Genomic DNA, 15,614 nt, shown 5'->3' on the forward strand with positions numbered 1-15,614 from the left:
ACAACCCATCACTCACTCTTGCCTATTTGTTCACTATTATGTATACATAAGCTCATATCTTAGTTTAAAGAAAATGTATTTGAAAAAAACGTGCTTGCTACAGGCTGACCAATATGTAGTCTATAGGGGCAGCCCCTTTAATCGGATTAACATGACCGACAAATAACCTTTTGAAGAAATTCTGAAGATGTTGAGCTCTTGTGGTTTTCAGCCATTACAACGATGAGAAAGCTGTGTGGCTTAGTTCACTACTTTACACCATTTGTTTATCTTGTTTGCCTAACAGGGAGAGCCAGTACTATCAGCAACACCGGAAGAGAGCCGTTCTGAGGGATCAGTTGGTTTTCAGATTTATAAGAAGTATTTTTCAGCAGGAGCCAGTACTTTTGTGCTGTTTTTTCTTCTTGTCCTCAGTTTGTTGGCACAGGTAGGTGATCTCTTTGTTGATGAACACATTTATTTCTGTAGTCCTGTAGCTCAGTGGTTAAGAGCACTCGCTTTGCAAGCGAGACACCTGGGTTCAATTCCATGCAGGGTGAAACCTTGGGCAAGTTTCCTTACTCCACACGCCTAATAATAATCCCTCCAAAACAAACAACAATAAATTGGTCATTTTCAATCCACGACTGTTTGTGGGACACTGCTGTGCGCAATTGTCTGCCGCGTTTTGCCCACAAATATAGTCAATTCACTTTACAGTCTATTCTGTGAAGCGCTTTGAGACGTCGATAAGATGTGAAAAGCGCTATATCAAATCGAAGGTTATTATATTATTACTTGAAAGATGTTTCTGATGAATGGGATTTCCAACATTAAAGATGATTTCCAACATGAAATTGACGTTCCAACATTGTGGAACGTCAATTTCATTCTGTGCTGTAAAATGGAATACTGTTACAATTGTTCCATATTTTTATTCTTATCAGTAAGATTTGTTTTGTGCTCATCCAAGTTGGGGGAGTGGGGGGGAGAGAAGAGAGGGAGGAATGTTGATGGTCAAGAAGGAACATTTTGTATCCATTACAGCATCAAATACACATCCAGGTGAATTTTATAAGCATTGACCAGGTGAAGTGCAGGTGCAGGATACTCTAATTCCCAACCTCAGGAGAACTCCCCCCACAGCCCCCCTCCTCCCCCCATTTCTCTGGTCTCTGTGAGTGATGACCAGTCAGTGTCCACACCATTGTGAAGCTTTGATCGGGGCTAAGATTCTATTGATACTGTTCAAACACATTTCGTTGGAGACATTTAAACAGTCTGAACTGGCTTAAATATTTATATTTTTAGCGAAATATTAATGTCAAATTGCATTCATGAGAGAGAGAAGGGTTTAGATGGGTTTGAGAGTCGGGTGTAGGTTCGTGCGAAGTATAAATACTGTCATGGACTAGTTGGGCCAAACGACCTGTTTGCATCCTGTATCATTCTATGTAAATATTCTTTTATATACTTTGGCCTGTTGAATATATATTGGGATATAGAGTTGCAACAGGCAAAGAGCTAAATGCATAGTATTGTTTCATGTAATCTTTCTTGGTGAACACCTTAAAGGCAAACTTGTTACATTTGATGGGATTGATTTATTGTTTGTCAATAGTTTGCTTGCCATATTTCAGTGCTCCAAATACTGTATGAACAAAATTCTGAACACTCCAAAAAATATAATGTTTGATCCAAGTTCAGGATTTGTAACTGCTTTTTTTATCTCCCTCAATTTATGAAATTAACCTAGTTCCACTGAGATGCTCTGCATAGTTTGAGAAACTATACTTAAGTGCATTCTACAGGATAGTACATCATAGTTACCTGTGCAGACATTTATACATTCATCTTCAATCGGGTCCCAATGGCTGAAGGATTGGGTTGAGCGAAAATACAGACCTGTGAGATCCCAGGTTTGCTCACTGATCTCTGCGGAGTTTACTGATCTGGGACTGAGCAGCAGTGGAGACCCACCAATTGGATCTGATGTCTATAAATTATAGAAGGAAAAATCAATTAAGCTTTTACAGATTTGATCACTGTCTAGTGATTCCTGTTGTAAAGTGTGCGTGTGTGGACATGAGGTGTGAACAAGATTTAGTCAGCTGTGATACCCCCTTGGCCAAAAAGCCAGCTGGTATCAATATCTGTGCTCACTTACAAGGATTTGGTAGTTTAAGTTTAAGAGCAACTACTGTCGGGATCAGTGAGTGCCATCTGGAGAATCTTAAAAATTCTTTTCAATGTACACCACACTAACTTCAAAAAATTCAGCTCTAATGTTTCACAATTATGTAATATTTGCATTCTTATTCTGTCAGAATATTTATTTCAAGTAATTACATATTTTGAATGTTTCAGAATTGTGGTAAATTAGTACACAAAAAAGGGTATAATTGATTGCAATGCTCAAAGTAAAGAGGCAACTTTTGGCTTTTTACATCACTGTCCAATTTGTTTTGTATCTGAGTGACTGGGATCATTTATTGGGACAATATCATTGATTACATTTTGTATCCTCTGCTGCAGGCATCCTATGTGCTTCAAGACTGGTGGTTGTCATACTGGTAAGAATTGTTCCCTTCAATGAGGTTACCAATCAGTTTTGCTTTCTTTGGGCGGGAATATTTATTGCAAGCAAGATGAATGGTTCAAATCCAGATTAATAAAAACATAGACACACCTTGATTGCCTATTTTGAGCTCCTTACAGTAACTATAGTGACTGACCGCATTTGTTGCGAACACGACATGATTTGCATATGAAATGTCCCATAAGCAGTTAGGAGGTGAATGACCAATTAGCTGGAGGATTTGGTGGCCAGGACACGAAGGAGAAACTCTTCTTTTTTTGAATAGTACCATAGGATCCTTAACGTCCGCCTGAACAAGCAGATGGGACGTTGGTTTAACATCTAATCTGAAGGACAGTACCTCCAGCTGTCATTTTAGACCATGAGCTCAAAGATCCTGATAAGTGACGTGAACCGATCGCCTTCGGACTCAGAACTGAGAATGCTAACAACTGATTCAAACTAACTTTATTAAAGTTTAGGAAGCAAAGATATGCATTTAACAATAAAACTTGATTGTCTTACAGCAGAACAGTAATATTATTTCCATTTGCTTTTAAATTGTTTCTGTTTGGCATTATGTTCCTCCGAGGTGCTGGGTGGCTTTTACTGCTAGACGCTGTTCTGAATATTGGCAATGGCCAATTTAATAGACCAGTCATTTTGTTTGGTCCACTGTTCAACTGATTTTGAATAAGAACTCATTTAAACTAACTTCAACAGGAACAAATTACCTTTTTAATTTCCAAATTATGTGTGAGAATTAACAATCATTTCCTCAACGATGGCCGTTGGGCATCAGGCAGTGAGATATATGATGAGTAAATCCTCGGTCTTTTCCCAGTGACCATCAAAGTAATGCTCTTGAGGCAACTACCCTGGTTACAGAAATAATACCTCTTTGTAGGTTACCTTAAATTAATAATAAAAAAATTCTGGACATATTTTAAGTATAATCTATGAAATTGAATGGTGAAAGGGCAGATTGAAGTGTAAGAACCCTTTATTCACTGGAGGTGGGGAGAGAAGCCTTAGCTGGATATTCTAAGTAATGTGATTTTTCTCTGGTCAAGATTTTAGGAATTGATTATTGGGAGAGAGAAAAAACGCTATAAATTGATCTTGGTTGAAACATCCTGTTGAAGTACAGCCTGATTTTGGATATCATTGGATCTGCTTGTCTGCTTTCTTGGAAATAGGAGGTTGCTGTACAGGGAATGTCCGGGAGATTAAGAACAGTTACAAGTAAATTGGTGCAAATTTCAGATGTACTTTGTTTTGCCAGTTTTCTCTTTTCCTGAAGGTGCTGCCTCATGCTCCCCCCTCTGGGATCTCACCCAAGTGGCTGTACATGTGGGAGGGAGCCCAGAGGGTGAGAGGGTGCCTGCAGAAAGCTGTTTGACCTGGTAGCCTCGATGCACTAGCTGTACATTCTCACACTTTCCAGCAGGCATCGACGGAAGATGTTAGAATCAGGAGCTCTGATTAATCCTTCATCTCTCTCAGGTGCTGAGACGAGTTATGCCCCCTTCCCAAAGTGCTGCATTTCTTTCTCTCTCTCCTACAACCCCACTCCCCCCACTTCCACACAACTCAGACAGCCAATTCAGCACAGACAGGTAAAGTAACCTGTAAAATCCTATTATGTATTCTGTGCTACACCAGTCAGTACCTTTATCTTTAAACGCTCCACTGAGTCTAGGCAAATGTCCTTTAAGTGTTTGTGTTTTTTTTCTCAGTCTGCACTTGTACATTATGTTTCCTTAATATACAGCACAATGTACATACTAACGTGACTGAAAACTATGGAATTCCAAACACAGTAAAAATCAAACTGCAGCAAAAACATTCTTATGTCAGAATCATCTGATTGCCTCACTTTGTTTTGTAGGGCTGCAAATCAAGAACAGTTGAACATTACTGAATTACTCAATCAAAATCAAACTGTTATGGAACTGGATCTTGGCTTCTATTTAGGAACATACGCAGGTATAAAAAAGGTTAAATCCTTACGTTTGTTATCGCTCGTTCTTATGTTGTTGAAACCTCTCAAAGCACTTCACAAGATTTTACTTTGCAGTGTGGTGAATTGTTGGCCAGGACACTGGAAAAACTCCTTTCTCTTTTTGAAGATTGCCATGGGATCTTTAATCTTTAATGGCAGGTGGAATCACGGTTCAACATCTCAGCTGAAGGACGGCACCTCCAACAATGCAGCACATACCCAGCATTGCACTGGAGTGTCAGTCCAGTCTATGAATTCGAATTCCCAACTTGAACCCACAACTTTCTGACTCGGAGACAAGAATCTTATCAATTGAACCAGGCCGAAAAGTTGTTTAAAGACAAAATCGATGCGAGTGTGGAGCCCCAAGATGTTTTGGATACATAAAATACCAACCTATATCACTGCTATATCGGGTTTACTGCACATGTGCCCTGCCACGAGCTGGTTCCCACAATAAAAAGGAAAAATGGCCAATACTGGGTTGGTGGGTCACCACTGTGTAATTTTATTTATATTATATAAATAATTTAATTTCTTAGTATACATGCTAAGGTTCAATTGACAGTAAAACATTCATGCTGGAAAAACAATTCTCTATCAGCAGATAAATGAACTAAGCATTCTCTTTGTTTTATTTCTTCATTCCTAGGTTTGACGCTGGCTGTGATACTGTTTGGAATTGTCCGAAGTTTAATGATTTTCGAAGTTCTGGTTAATTCATCACAAGAATTACACAACAGGATGTTCAATTCCATTATAAGGGCTCCTGTTTTATTCTTTGACCAAAATCCTATTGGTAAGTGTGGAATTATTTCTTTTTTCAAAAGCTTCCCTTTTGAGAAAAGATTTTTTTTAATGTAAATGAAATAATTAATGAACTGGAGTAGAGATCTAAAGATAAATGTTTCAAATAAAGAATAAACTGAAAATCTATCTTTGTAGTTATGTCAAACCACCAGTAGGGGATGGTATGCTCTGCAGTATTTCATGCTTTGTGGAGAAAAGCCAGGTTTTGGAATCTATATGTACATTTTAGAGTTCATTTGAATTAGTTAGTCGCCCATTGTCTTCATGATGGATGGCCTGTGCTAACATGATTGGCAACAGATTGGCCAAAGATAAAATATTATATTAAACATCTTCTCCTTAAGAAAAAGTGGAGTCCTGTAACATATTGGTTAGTACACTCATCTCGCAAGCGAGAGGACCTGGGTTTGATTCCCGGACAGGTGAAACATTTGCCAAGTTTCCTTACTCCACATGCCTATGATTACCTGGCAGTAAGTAGGAATACAGTTGTTGGTCGAATGACGGATCACTTTTCCGGGGGTAATAATCTCTTCAAAAATGTTTTTTTAAAAATATTTTGGTCACTCAATCCACGACTGTTAATTAACTTTTCAGAGCAACTCTCAAAAGGTTCCAGAACTCATAGTGTGTCTATGTAGTTTGTTTCCTTGTTGCCTTCTCCATTTCTCCTCATAAGGAATGAATAAGAAGATTTCCCACAGACAAGCACCATTCTAAATATAACAAAATAATAATCATTAATATATAATTATGCTTGCATTTGATATAGCGCCTTATCAAGTCGTTGAGACATTTCAAAGCGCTTCACCGGATATACTGTAAAGTGATAGTCACTGTATATTTTGGGGGAAAACGACAGACTCCTAGAGTTTGTTTGGTCTGTAGTACAACTGAAGAACTGTTAATGTTGAAAAAGAGAAATGTTTCTTTGATACACTGATTCATTCAAGTTTATCAGTAGAAATTAAAATACAATTCTGTTATTATAATAATTGCATCTGATATAACATGGAAACTTCCCAAAGTGATTCACAGAGTTCAGTGACTGACCTTATCGGAAATTGCACTACAAATTAATTTAATAAAATTAATTAATTTAATTAAACAAATAAAATTAATTAATTTCATTGCCTTGGAAATTGTCATCGCAATATGAAATGTGCAATATAAATGCAATTTGTTGTTATTACTGAGGAATATTACAGGATTGTCTTGTGCTGGCAACAGTCTTTTCATTCTGGACACATATCTCTTCCACTTTGGGGAAAGACTAGATCATATTCGGAAAAGGATTCTGTCAAATTCAGCGCTGGGGAAACCGTCTTGTTTTTTGTTATAATGTTTGCGGGATGTTACTGTGTGCAAATTATCTGCTGCATTTACAGTTACAACACAGTAAATCCTTGTGAGACAGTTCAACAATGTGAAAAGTACTAGAATCAAATGCAAGGACTATTTGTTTATTTTAATCTTTTCAAACAGGATAAGATGTATTAATGTTCTAATAAATACTGAACTTAAATTATCTTTTGTTTTATGTTTGAAATAATGATTATACATCACTGGATCATGATTTACAATGAGAAGAAATCAGTACCTTTCTCCTTCTTGCTTATGAAAGCAAACAGACAGTGAAACTGTTTATTTACCTATTAAAATGTCTTGAAGCACACTTTTTGTTCTGGTTTTGTGCAGAGCAATTTTGTGTTGATGTGTATTTAAAAATCAGGAGTGTTACCGCCTCTGGGGAATTCGTCCAAAACATTTGTATCCTCTTTGCTGACTACCTTTTTCAGACTTTGCTGGTTTGAGATTCGCCAGATTTGAATTCCACAAACCAGAATCCACGATTTATGTACAACAATCTTATTCACAATTGGACCCCATCCTCCCCAACCATGAAAGTGCATAATCTGGAATATATTGATACATTGGTTTTAGACTTTTGAAAATTTTAAATATTGTTGCATAAATGTTTTGTGGGTGCTTTTAGAGGAGTAATCTTCAAGTTTTACAATGAATTGCCACTTCACGGTTTACCCATGACCAGAGCTGGTGTTTTTGTGCAGTTTTGGGACTTGGCCTTTCATGTCTTAAGGAATGAACGTGGCTCAAAGTTCTTTGTGGGGTTGAAGGCAGCTCTTGAAGGGGAAAGGTGCTGATATCTTCTCATTGTAACTCATGATTGAGTCATGTATAATGATTATTTCAAAGATAAAAGGTAATTTAAGTTCAGTATTTATCAGAAGGTTAATAATGTTGATAATGCGGGTTGAAGAAATTGGAGCATGTACTGGTTAGAACTGGGGCAGAAAGCTTTACAGCCTAGAAATTATGAAATGACAATGACTCACAAATGGCATGATTTTCCAGGATAAAGGTAGTGAGGTGTAACACAATAACCTCTTACTGTAATAGCTGTAGTAGGTGTGGTGATGATTGACTTGTTTGGTTGCTTTTTAAACAAACATCATAGTTTTCGATTGTTTTCACAGTTGTTATTTGGACTTTATCTGTTATCAAGGGGTGTGGCTGCAGAATACTTTCAATGGAAACGTACTTGTGTTGTAACTAATACAATAGAACTGATATTATTATGCTATTATAGTTGCTGTTATCTAATTGCTGTTGTGCTGTTTAACAGTAACCGTAATAAAACAAAGTGCAATGAAGGAGTAGTGTATGTCAGGTACATATTTGTACACTTACACTGACTCTCATGGAACGGCATCTTGAAATTTCACCAATTAGCCCAGATTTTATGAGTATATTTCACAATAGATATAATTATTCTATGTTAAAATGCCAAATCATGCATTAAATTTGCGATCAAGCCAGAACTTCATCTATCGAGAAATAGATAAGCACACAATATACATGAAGCTTTTAAATCACGAGTTGCAGAGAGTGCTACAGTACAGTATATTGCTGCAATATTACAGAGCCAGTTTGGTTGATGGAGAAACTTAGAAAACAAATTTTTGATTTAGAAGTGAAAAGTATTAGTTTTTTTAAGTTTAAAAATAGTCCAGCACGCTGAAGGCTTGGTATTTACACATCTTATGTATATATTGTGGAGTCCTCTGGCTTAATGGTTAGAGCACTTGAGAGGATCTGGCTTTGGTTCCCTGCAGGGAGAAAATTGGGCAAGTTTCCCTACTCCACAGGCCTCTGTTTACCTAGCAGGAAGTAGGAACCGGACCCGGTTGTTAGTCAATTGGTGGATCGCAGTTCTCGGCGTAATAACCCCTTCCAAAAATAATAATACAACAACAACAACAACAAGATTCCATTTATAGAGTGCCTTTCACATTGGGAGGACGTCCCAAGGCGCTGTACAGTTGGGATAATAATTTGGTCACTCAATCCATGACTGTTTGTGGGACACTGTTGTGCGCAATTGGCTGCCACGTTTCGCCCACAAAATATACAGTCAATTCACTTCACAGTATATTTTGTGAAGCGCTTTGAGACGTCTCAATGACATGGTAAAGTATTATATCAAATGCAAAGAATATTATTGTTATTATTTCCGGTCTTTGAAAGACATGGGCACCCAAGAAAATAATTTAGTGGTGGCTCCTCTGTGGATACCAACTAATGTACCTGTATTGTGCATGGTGATTTTTTTTGTTTTTAAGAAACTTCTGTTCAACACAATGTGAGGTGACCCTTAGTCTTGGATCCCCTACCTCTGCATAATGTACTTTGGACCTCCTGAAGGAAACTCTGTATAGTGAAGCTTACAGAGTAGTAGTTGCGTTGTAGTTGGTTGTGCACAGCGGCCCACCCACTTCCCACACGCCAGGTGGCTTTTTGGACTAAAATGGCTGACTTTCGGGTCAGTAGCTCATCTCCGACATTACTTCTTGTCTTACTGAACAGGAACTGTTGTTGGAAAGGACCTAATAACCTAGAATTTTTTTTTTTAGTGCAGCAACCATCTGCCATGCAAGAAGCTAGTTGACTGGCTCCACACATGCATAGTAAAATCCACTTCTCACCATCATGTTGGTTGGACTTTAATGGTTCTCAAATAATGTGTTGTCCTGTATGTCTTGAGGTGATTTTGCCAGTAGCTTTACAGTGGTGAAGCTATTAAGGATCATTTTTAACAACAACAGCTTGCATTTGCATAGCTTCCTTCATACGAGGTAGTGGCTTGATGTGCTTAAACACCAGTGTAAAGGGTAGTTTGAAGAATTAGAATTTTACATTTAAATTTCATGAAGGCGTTTGTCTACAGGAGTCCTGTAGCTCAGTGGTTAGAGCACTCGCTTTGCAAGTGAGAGACCTGAGTTCAATTCCAGGCAGGGCGAAACCTTGGGCAAGTTTCCTTACTCCACACGCCTAATAATAATCCCTCCAAAACCAAAAACAATAATAAATTGGTCATTTTCAATCTACGACTGTTTGTGGGACATTGCTGTGCGCAATTGGCTGCCGCGTTCGCCCACAAATATACAGTCAATTCACTTTACAGTGTGTTCTGTGAAGCGCTTTGGGACGTCCTCCCGACGTGAAAAGCGCTATATCAAATGCAAGGATTATTATTATTAATACTGATTTCTGAGCTGCTCCTGGTTAATAAATCTGAGAAGTGTATTTAGGGGCCTACCACGTATTGCAAAATGACATTTTATACAATGTAGAATGGAAACTTATTCATTGTTTCTAGTCCTCGATATAATGTTTGCCTGTAACATTTTGCTAATGTAACATTCAAAATATTTTTGAATGACATTTTATACAATGTAGAATGGAAACCTATTAATTGTTCCTAGTTCTGGATATAATGTTTGCCTGTAACATTTTGCTAATGTAACTTTTGGGATTGTATCCTTGTATCCTTTTTCCTACTTCATTCTACCCCATCTCCTGCTATTTGCAAAGTCCTTCGTAAGAAGGAAGTGTGGGTTCACTCCAAGGCGATCTCTACAGAGGCAGTAAGACATGCTCTTTTGTTGACCTGCAAGGAGATGTACTTGATTAATGGAAAAATCAAAATCTTTCAAACCTCCTTACCCTTCCTATCCTCCAATGACTTGCCAGAATCTGACGTGTGCCTTAGAGCAATTTATATTGTGACTGTCATTCAGAAGTAATATTTGATCTTTGCACTCCTGGATTGAGAGTCTAATGCCGTTATTGCACTGCTGTTTCAAATAGAATTATTAAATTGAAATGTATTTATTTATTATTCTGCACAGTGCTATTTAATTGAAACAGCCCAAATGAAAGATGTAAAATAAAATCTATACTTTTATGGCATTAAGCCTTTTTATTTGATAAAAGATTAGATTCTGTACTTTTATTAAAGATGATATGTCAACAATTTTCTTGGTATGAAAAATCCCTGAGGATGGACTTAAGATCACATGCCTATTGTTCCAGTTCTCTTAGCAAAGAACCATATAAGTGAAGATACAGTTACACTGACTCTCTGATAGCTGCTCAGGGCATAATTGGGATCATTTCTCAATTAAATAAAGAGTAATCTATCTTAAACAGGTGGGGTAGAATCATTATGTATCATTGTGTTATCAAATTTCAACCTACTAAAACCAAAGTGCAGGTATAGCCTGTAAATCTCCAGTGAGTGTCGTAATATTTTACCATGTTTTTGTTTGTAGATTTGAACTATTTGAGAGTGGTTTCCATGAAACAATATGAATTTTTGTAGCGTTTATCTGATGTTATTGCACAATAAAGCGGATGCATGCATTCACTGATGTCATGAATCTTTGTCTAAACGAGATACGTAGCTCAGTGGTTAGAGCACTCGCCTCACAAGTGGAAACCTGGGTTCGATTCCCGGTAGGGTGAAGCCTTGGACAAGTTTTCTTATTCCACACGCCTGATGATAATCCCTTGCGAAAAAAAATCCAATAATAATTTGATCACTCAATCCACGACTGTTTGTGGACACTGCTGTGCGCAATTGGCTACCGTGTTTCACCCACAAATATACAGTCACTTCACTACAGTATATTATGTGAAGCGCTTTGAGACGTCTAGAAGACGTGGAAAAGCACTATAGCAAATGCAAGGATTATTATTTTTTATTATAAAAAGTATTTGCCTGCCAAATAATCCGAACTTTGTATATAACATTTCAATTGACAAGCTTTATGAGATTATGACTAATGGCCTTTAAATTGATGCTTGATTAGGTTTCATAGAAATTAATGAATACAGTATGCTCCAATTAGCTTGCATTAGAGAAGTGGCTTTTTATCACTGAACACAGCTTTACTCTCAAACTTGTTTTAGCAACTGTGTGCTGCAACCACTGGAGTAATAGGGTAAATCAGTTTAATGTGCATTGTAAGGTCAAGTGAACATAACCTCATTGTTTTTAAAACCATATTATTAACAATATATATATATACAGAGTACATTTCAAAAGGCCATTAATGATGTGTTTTAACCAAAATGTCAGACTGTGAAACCCAATGGTTGCCCAGAAAAGTGTAGTGCAAGATCAGTTGTAGAGAAAAGTATTATACTTCTGGGGTCAAAGTGCTGTTGCTTCCAGTAGCAGAGCAATGTAGAGCGAGTGCTATACTTCGTGCTGCTGATCATATTGCACAAGGGATGGTAAAACCCCTGTTATTGGAAGTCTCTCTATACACAAGCATGTGCAGAACTGTGAAATCAGAGATGCTAGTTCCTCAATAAAAATAAGGAATGCACCCTTACATAGAATTACATAGAATCTATACCATTGTAACAGGTCTTTTGGTACAAACAGCCAACAGCCAGTGTTTATACTCCACAGAAGTCTTCATCAATTCTAATCTGTGCTGGCCAACAAATTCTCCAAATAAAATTGGTCACTCACACCATGGTTGTTTGAGGGACGCTGTTGTGCGCAAAACTAACTGCTGCGTTTTGCCCACAAAATACAGTTAATCCACTTCACAGTATATCCTGTAAAGGCCTTTGAAATGTCTCAATGACATGATGAGGCGCAATTTCAAATGCAACGATTATCAAACTCCAAATTCAATTATTGCATGAAAACAACATGCTATTCAGATGATTGTTTAATCTCAATTAAATACTAGACTATCAAGATCTGTTGAGAATAACTTTACAAGATGTCTGCCACCTGATTCTTTTCTTTAGGGTTTGGGGGGAGATGCCAGATTCTCAACTGAGCATGATGTGTTACAAAACTTGCCAAAAGGTGTTTATTTAAAAAAAACTCTTCCTCTTCTAGGTGCTGATTTCTTGTGAAGATTATAGTATTTATCAAGGCAAAGTCACTTAATTAACCTGAGTCACATCATAATAATAATAATAGTCATGTGAGAACAGAACATTGCAAAAACTGTTCTTCATTTAACTGTGATTTTTTTTTTCTCTGTAGGTCGAATCCTGAACCGCTTCTCAAAAGACATCGGACATCTGGATGACTTGCTTCCCTACACTTGTTTGGATTTTTCACAGGTAATGCAGTCATCAGGATTCATATACATTGTGTAATCATTTTATGGGCCACTGAGCACTATTTGCCCCTGAAGTACTGTGATGACAAAACAATTACTTTCCAAGCAATAACTCTTAACCAAGTTAAACGCTGATTTAGTGAAAGAGTCTGCATATCAAAGGAGGGTGTGGTTGTAATTTTGTGATATGTCAAAGCAATAGTGAGAAGGTAATGTCAGACATAATTGCTGCATAGGAGTGGCCTCAAACTGCTTGCTATCATGTCATGCCCAGAGTTCACAGTATATATGCATATTTTGTGTCCTGTTGTTCATTTCCCTTCCAGTAAACTGGAATCTACCCAGGTAGTGTTATGAAATGTGACCCCAATAGAGAAAAATCGGCTGTCTCAGAAGACTGTGAAGACGAGCCAAATAATGAGTGTGTGACCACAAAGAAGAAAACTTTTATAGACTGCAGGGAGCATTGCACAGTAGCTTCAGAAAGGAGGATAAGATTGTACTTGATCAATAAATGAGCCATCTAGTAGTCATGTAAATATCTTTATTTTTGACCTGATGTATACCCAAATTAATTCTGTCTTAATCCTTGATAAAGTACTAAATCCTTACTTAGGATGACAAGAGCTGAACTGTTCCTTAACCACAGGGCCGTATCTGAGTAAGCAATAACTCACAGTACAAAAATGCTTAGCAAAACTTTTGAAACTTCCAGTCATGCTTTTGGTGCTTTCCCAAGATAATTTTATTGCTCTTGACAGAAATAGACATCAGACAGTTAAACCTACTTGTGAATTGAAACTGTAACCCAACTTCAGCAAAATTGTGAAACGATTTAGGGTAAATACCTGTTGCTGTTATTACGTTTGCGTCTGTTAGATGATTGAATGTCAGCTTTTAACCATTGCAACCGATGAGCTGGCCTAGTTTACTCTCACAGGAAGATTTCTCCTGGAACAACCTGTAACGGGAACACAGGAGCACAATGGGCCCTTTGCTAATACCCTTGTGCACTACTGGGAATGTTTTATGTAAAAATGAGATCAGATGATATGACGTTTAGCCACCAAAAGGTAATCAGTGCCCTAACCAAGTAAATATAGAGGTGGAAAGGAAAGACATTTTGGGGCAAACACTGTAGAGAGGCATGATATTAATAAATATTACTGTTTTCCCCTGCAAAATACAGGGGAACCCTATTATAGCTCCTTTGAGCTATAGGCTTGCTTATAGCTCAGGTCTACAGTGGATCTGCTCCAACGTGAATTGCAGTACTCCCAGATTCTGGTACTGTCTGTCTGGCTTCCTGCATTAAAAATATCTGACTGCTGGGTTGTCAGGTTGTTGCTGAAGTCTCTTCTTGGCACAACGTAGTGCATACAAAACTTGCACACGTGTGCAGGAAGTGACGTCAATGACAGTGTGCAGGAAGCGACTTCAAAGCATCAAGCTCCAGTTCAGGTCAGCTGTGCGAAATGCTTTAAAACTTCCTCACGACATAAAAAATTCTATATTGTTGTTGTCGCTGCTATGGGCTATCTTTGGAGAGGTGGGCTAGTTTGGTTTTAACTTTTTCATTGAGCATGTTCGTTTCTGCTGGCATTGACAAGTGATGACTGAGTGACTGGGACCACTTGCCTCACTAACTTCAAGACTGAGCCAAGTGGTTAATTAAGAGAATATACTATCAGCCATTGGTCTCCTACTACATTTATACATTTCATCTCCTAAACACACTGTTTGCTGGGAAAGTAGTTTACTCTTGCAAAATATTGTTATTGGGACATCATTTGTGAGAACTCGTAAAAGAATTCATAAATATAGAATCCTATACATACTTGTGTGTGACTCGAACTGGCTTGTTGGAACTCTACTCGGCCACTATTTCATTTCTGACATTGGTGAAGTCCAATTGTGGCCGAACAAACCTGACATTGGGGTTTGTTGATGGTCTAATGAGGTGTCACAAAGCACAACTCTTTTGCATGTACGATTCCACATTTGCAAATTAGACCGTATTGGCAATAGAGCTGAGGTAGGGGTGTGTTTGACTTTGCAGACAGTGCCATGCCATTGTGTGTTACTTTGGAGAACAGTAGTGCTTTGAAAATGAGTACAAGACCTAAAGAATGGCTGGGACCATTGGAATATTTAAATATATGTATCGGGTAAGTACATTTTCATTTTTCGTTGTAGTGCCTAATAATCCATAAGGAAAGGGTCACAAACAAGATTTTCTAGGACACCTGCACAATGTATCTCTATTTGATAGGGAAACATTGTGGTGACATCCAATTTGGCACTAGTCTATAGTAATGTTAGTTGCCAGACCAGTGTTTCACTAAAAAGATAATCGAAGGCTTTGATTAAGACTTTGCAACATTCACTGTGCGTTTCACAAGCTTTGGCATAATTACTAGTCTGTTATTGCCAGTGCCTGACTTGGATGTTTTCTTATGCATAGCCACACTCAGACTGATTTTATTCAGGTGGGTCAACACTGGTTGAGAGGAGAAATGTAGAAATAAATGAACCTGGGGATCATCTAGTTCCCCAGGAGCCAAGACTCTTATGAGCCTATCAACCCCATTCTCGCTTTGGTCCACTGATTCAGGCAGTTGGGCTTTGAGTGCAAATGCCACCACTTCCCCTCATCCCCCTCGCCACCCATCACCATCTTGGCTGCAAATCTTATTGTCCAGCACCTTGGCACGCCCTCTTAAGGTGAAAGGTGCTTTGTGAAGTTGTTGTTGTAGACATTGATATGGCTTCAAGATCCCGATCA

At 38.0% G+C, this 15,614-nt stretch overlaps 1 protein-coding gene across 1 annotated transcript in view; it reads left to right on the plus strand.

Annotated features, from left to right (window-relative positions):
* abcc4 (ATP-binding cassette, sub-family C (CFTR/MRP), member 4) overlaps positions 1-15,614 on the plus strand; it is a 107,131-nt gene that overhangs the window by 43,187 nt on the left and 48,330 nt on the right. Inside the window, exons 16-20 of the mRNA XM_007890786.2 lie at positions 287-427; positions 2,515-2,552; positions 4,449-4,546; positions 5,215-5,361; positions 12,751-12,830. Coding sequence (XP_007888977.1) covers positions 287-427; positions 2,515-2,552; positions 4,449-4,546; positions 5,215-5,361; positions 12,751-12,830 — 504 coding nt within the window. The remainder of the gene's footprint in view (positions 1-286; positions 428-2,514; positions 2,553-4,448; positions 4,547-5,214; positions 5,362-12,750; positions 12,831-15,614) is intronic.

The sequence above is a fragment of the Callorhinchus milii genome, unplaced genomic scaffold (assembly GCF_018977255.1).
Source record: "Callorhinchus milii isolate IMCB2004 unplaced genomic scaffold, IMCB_Cmil_1.0 Scaffold4, whole genome shotgun sequence".
In the NCBI taxonomy this organism is placed as follows: Eukaryota; Metazoa; Chordata; class Chondrichthyes; order Chimaeriformes; family Callorhinchidae; genus Callorhinchus; species Callorhinchus milii.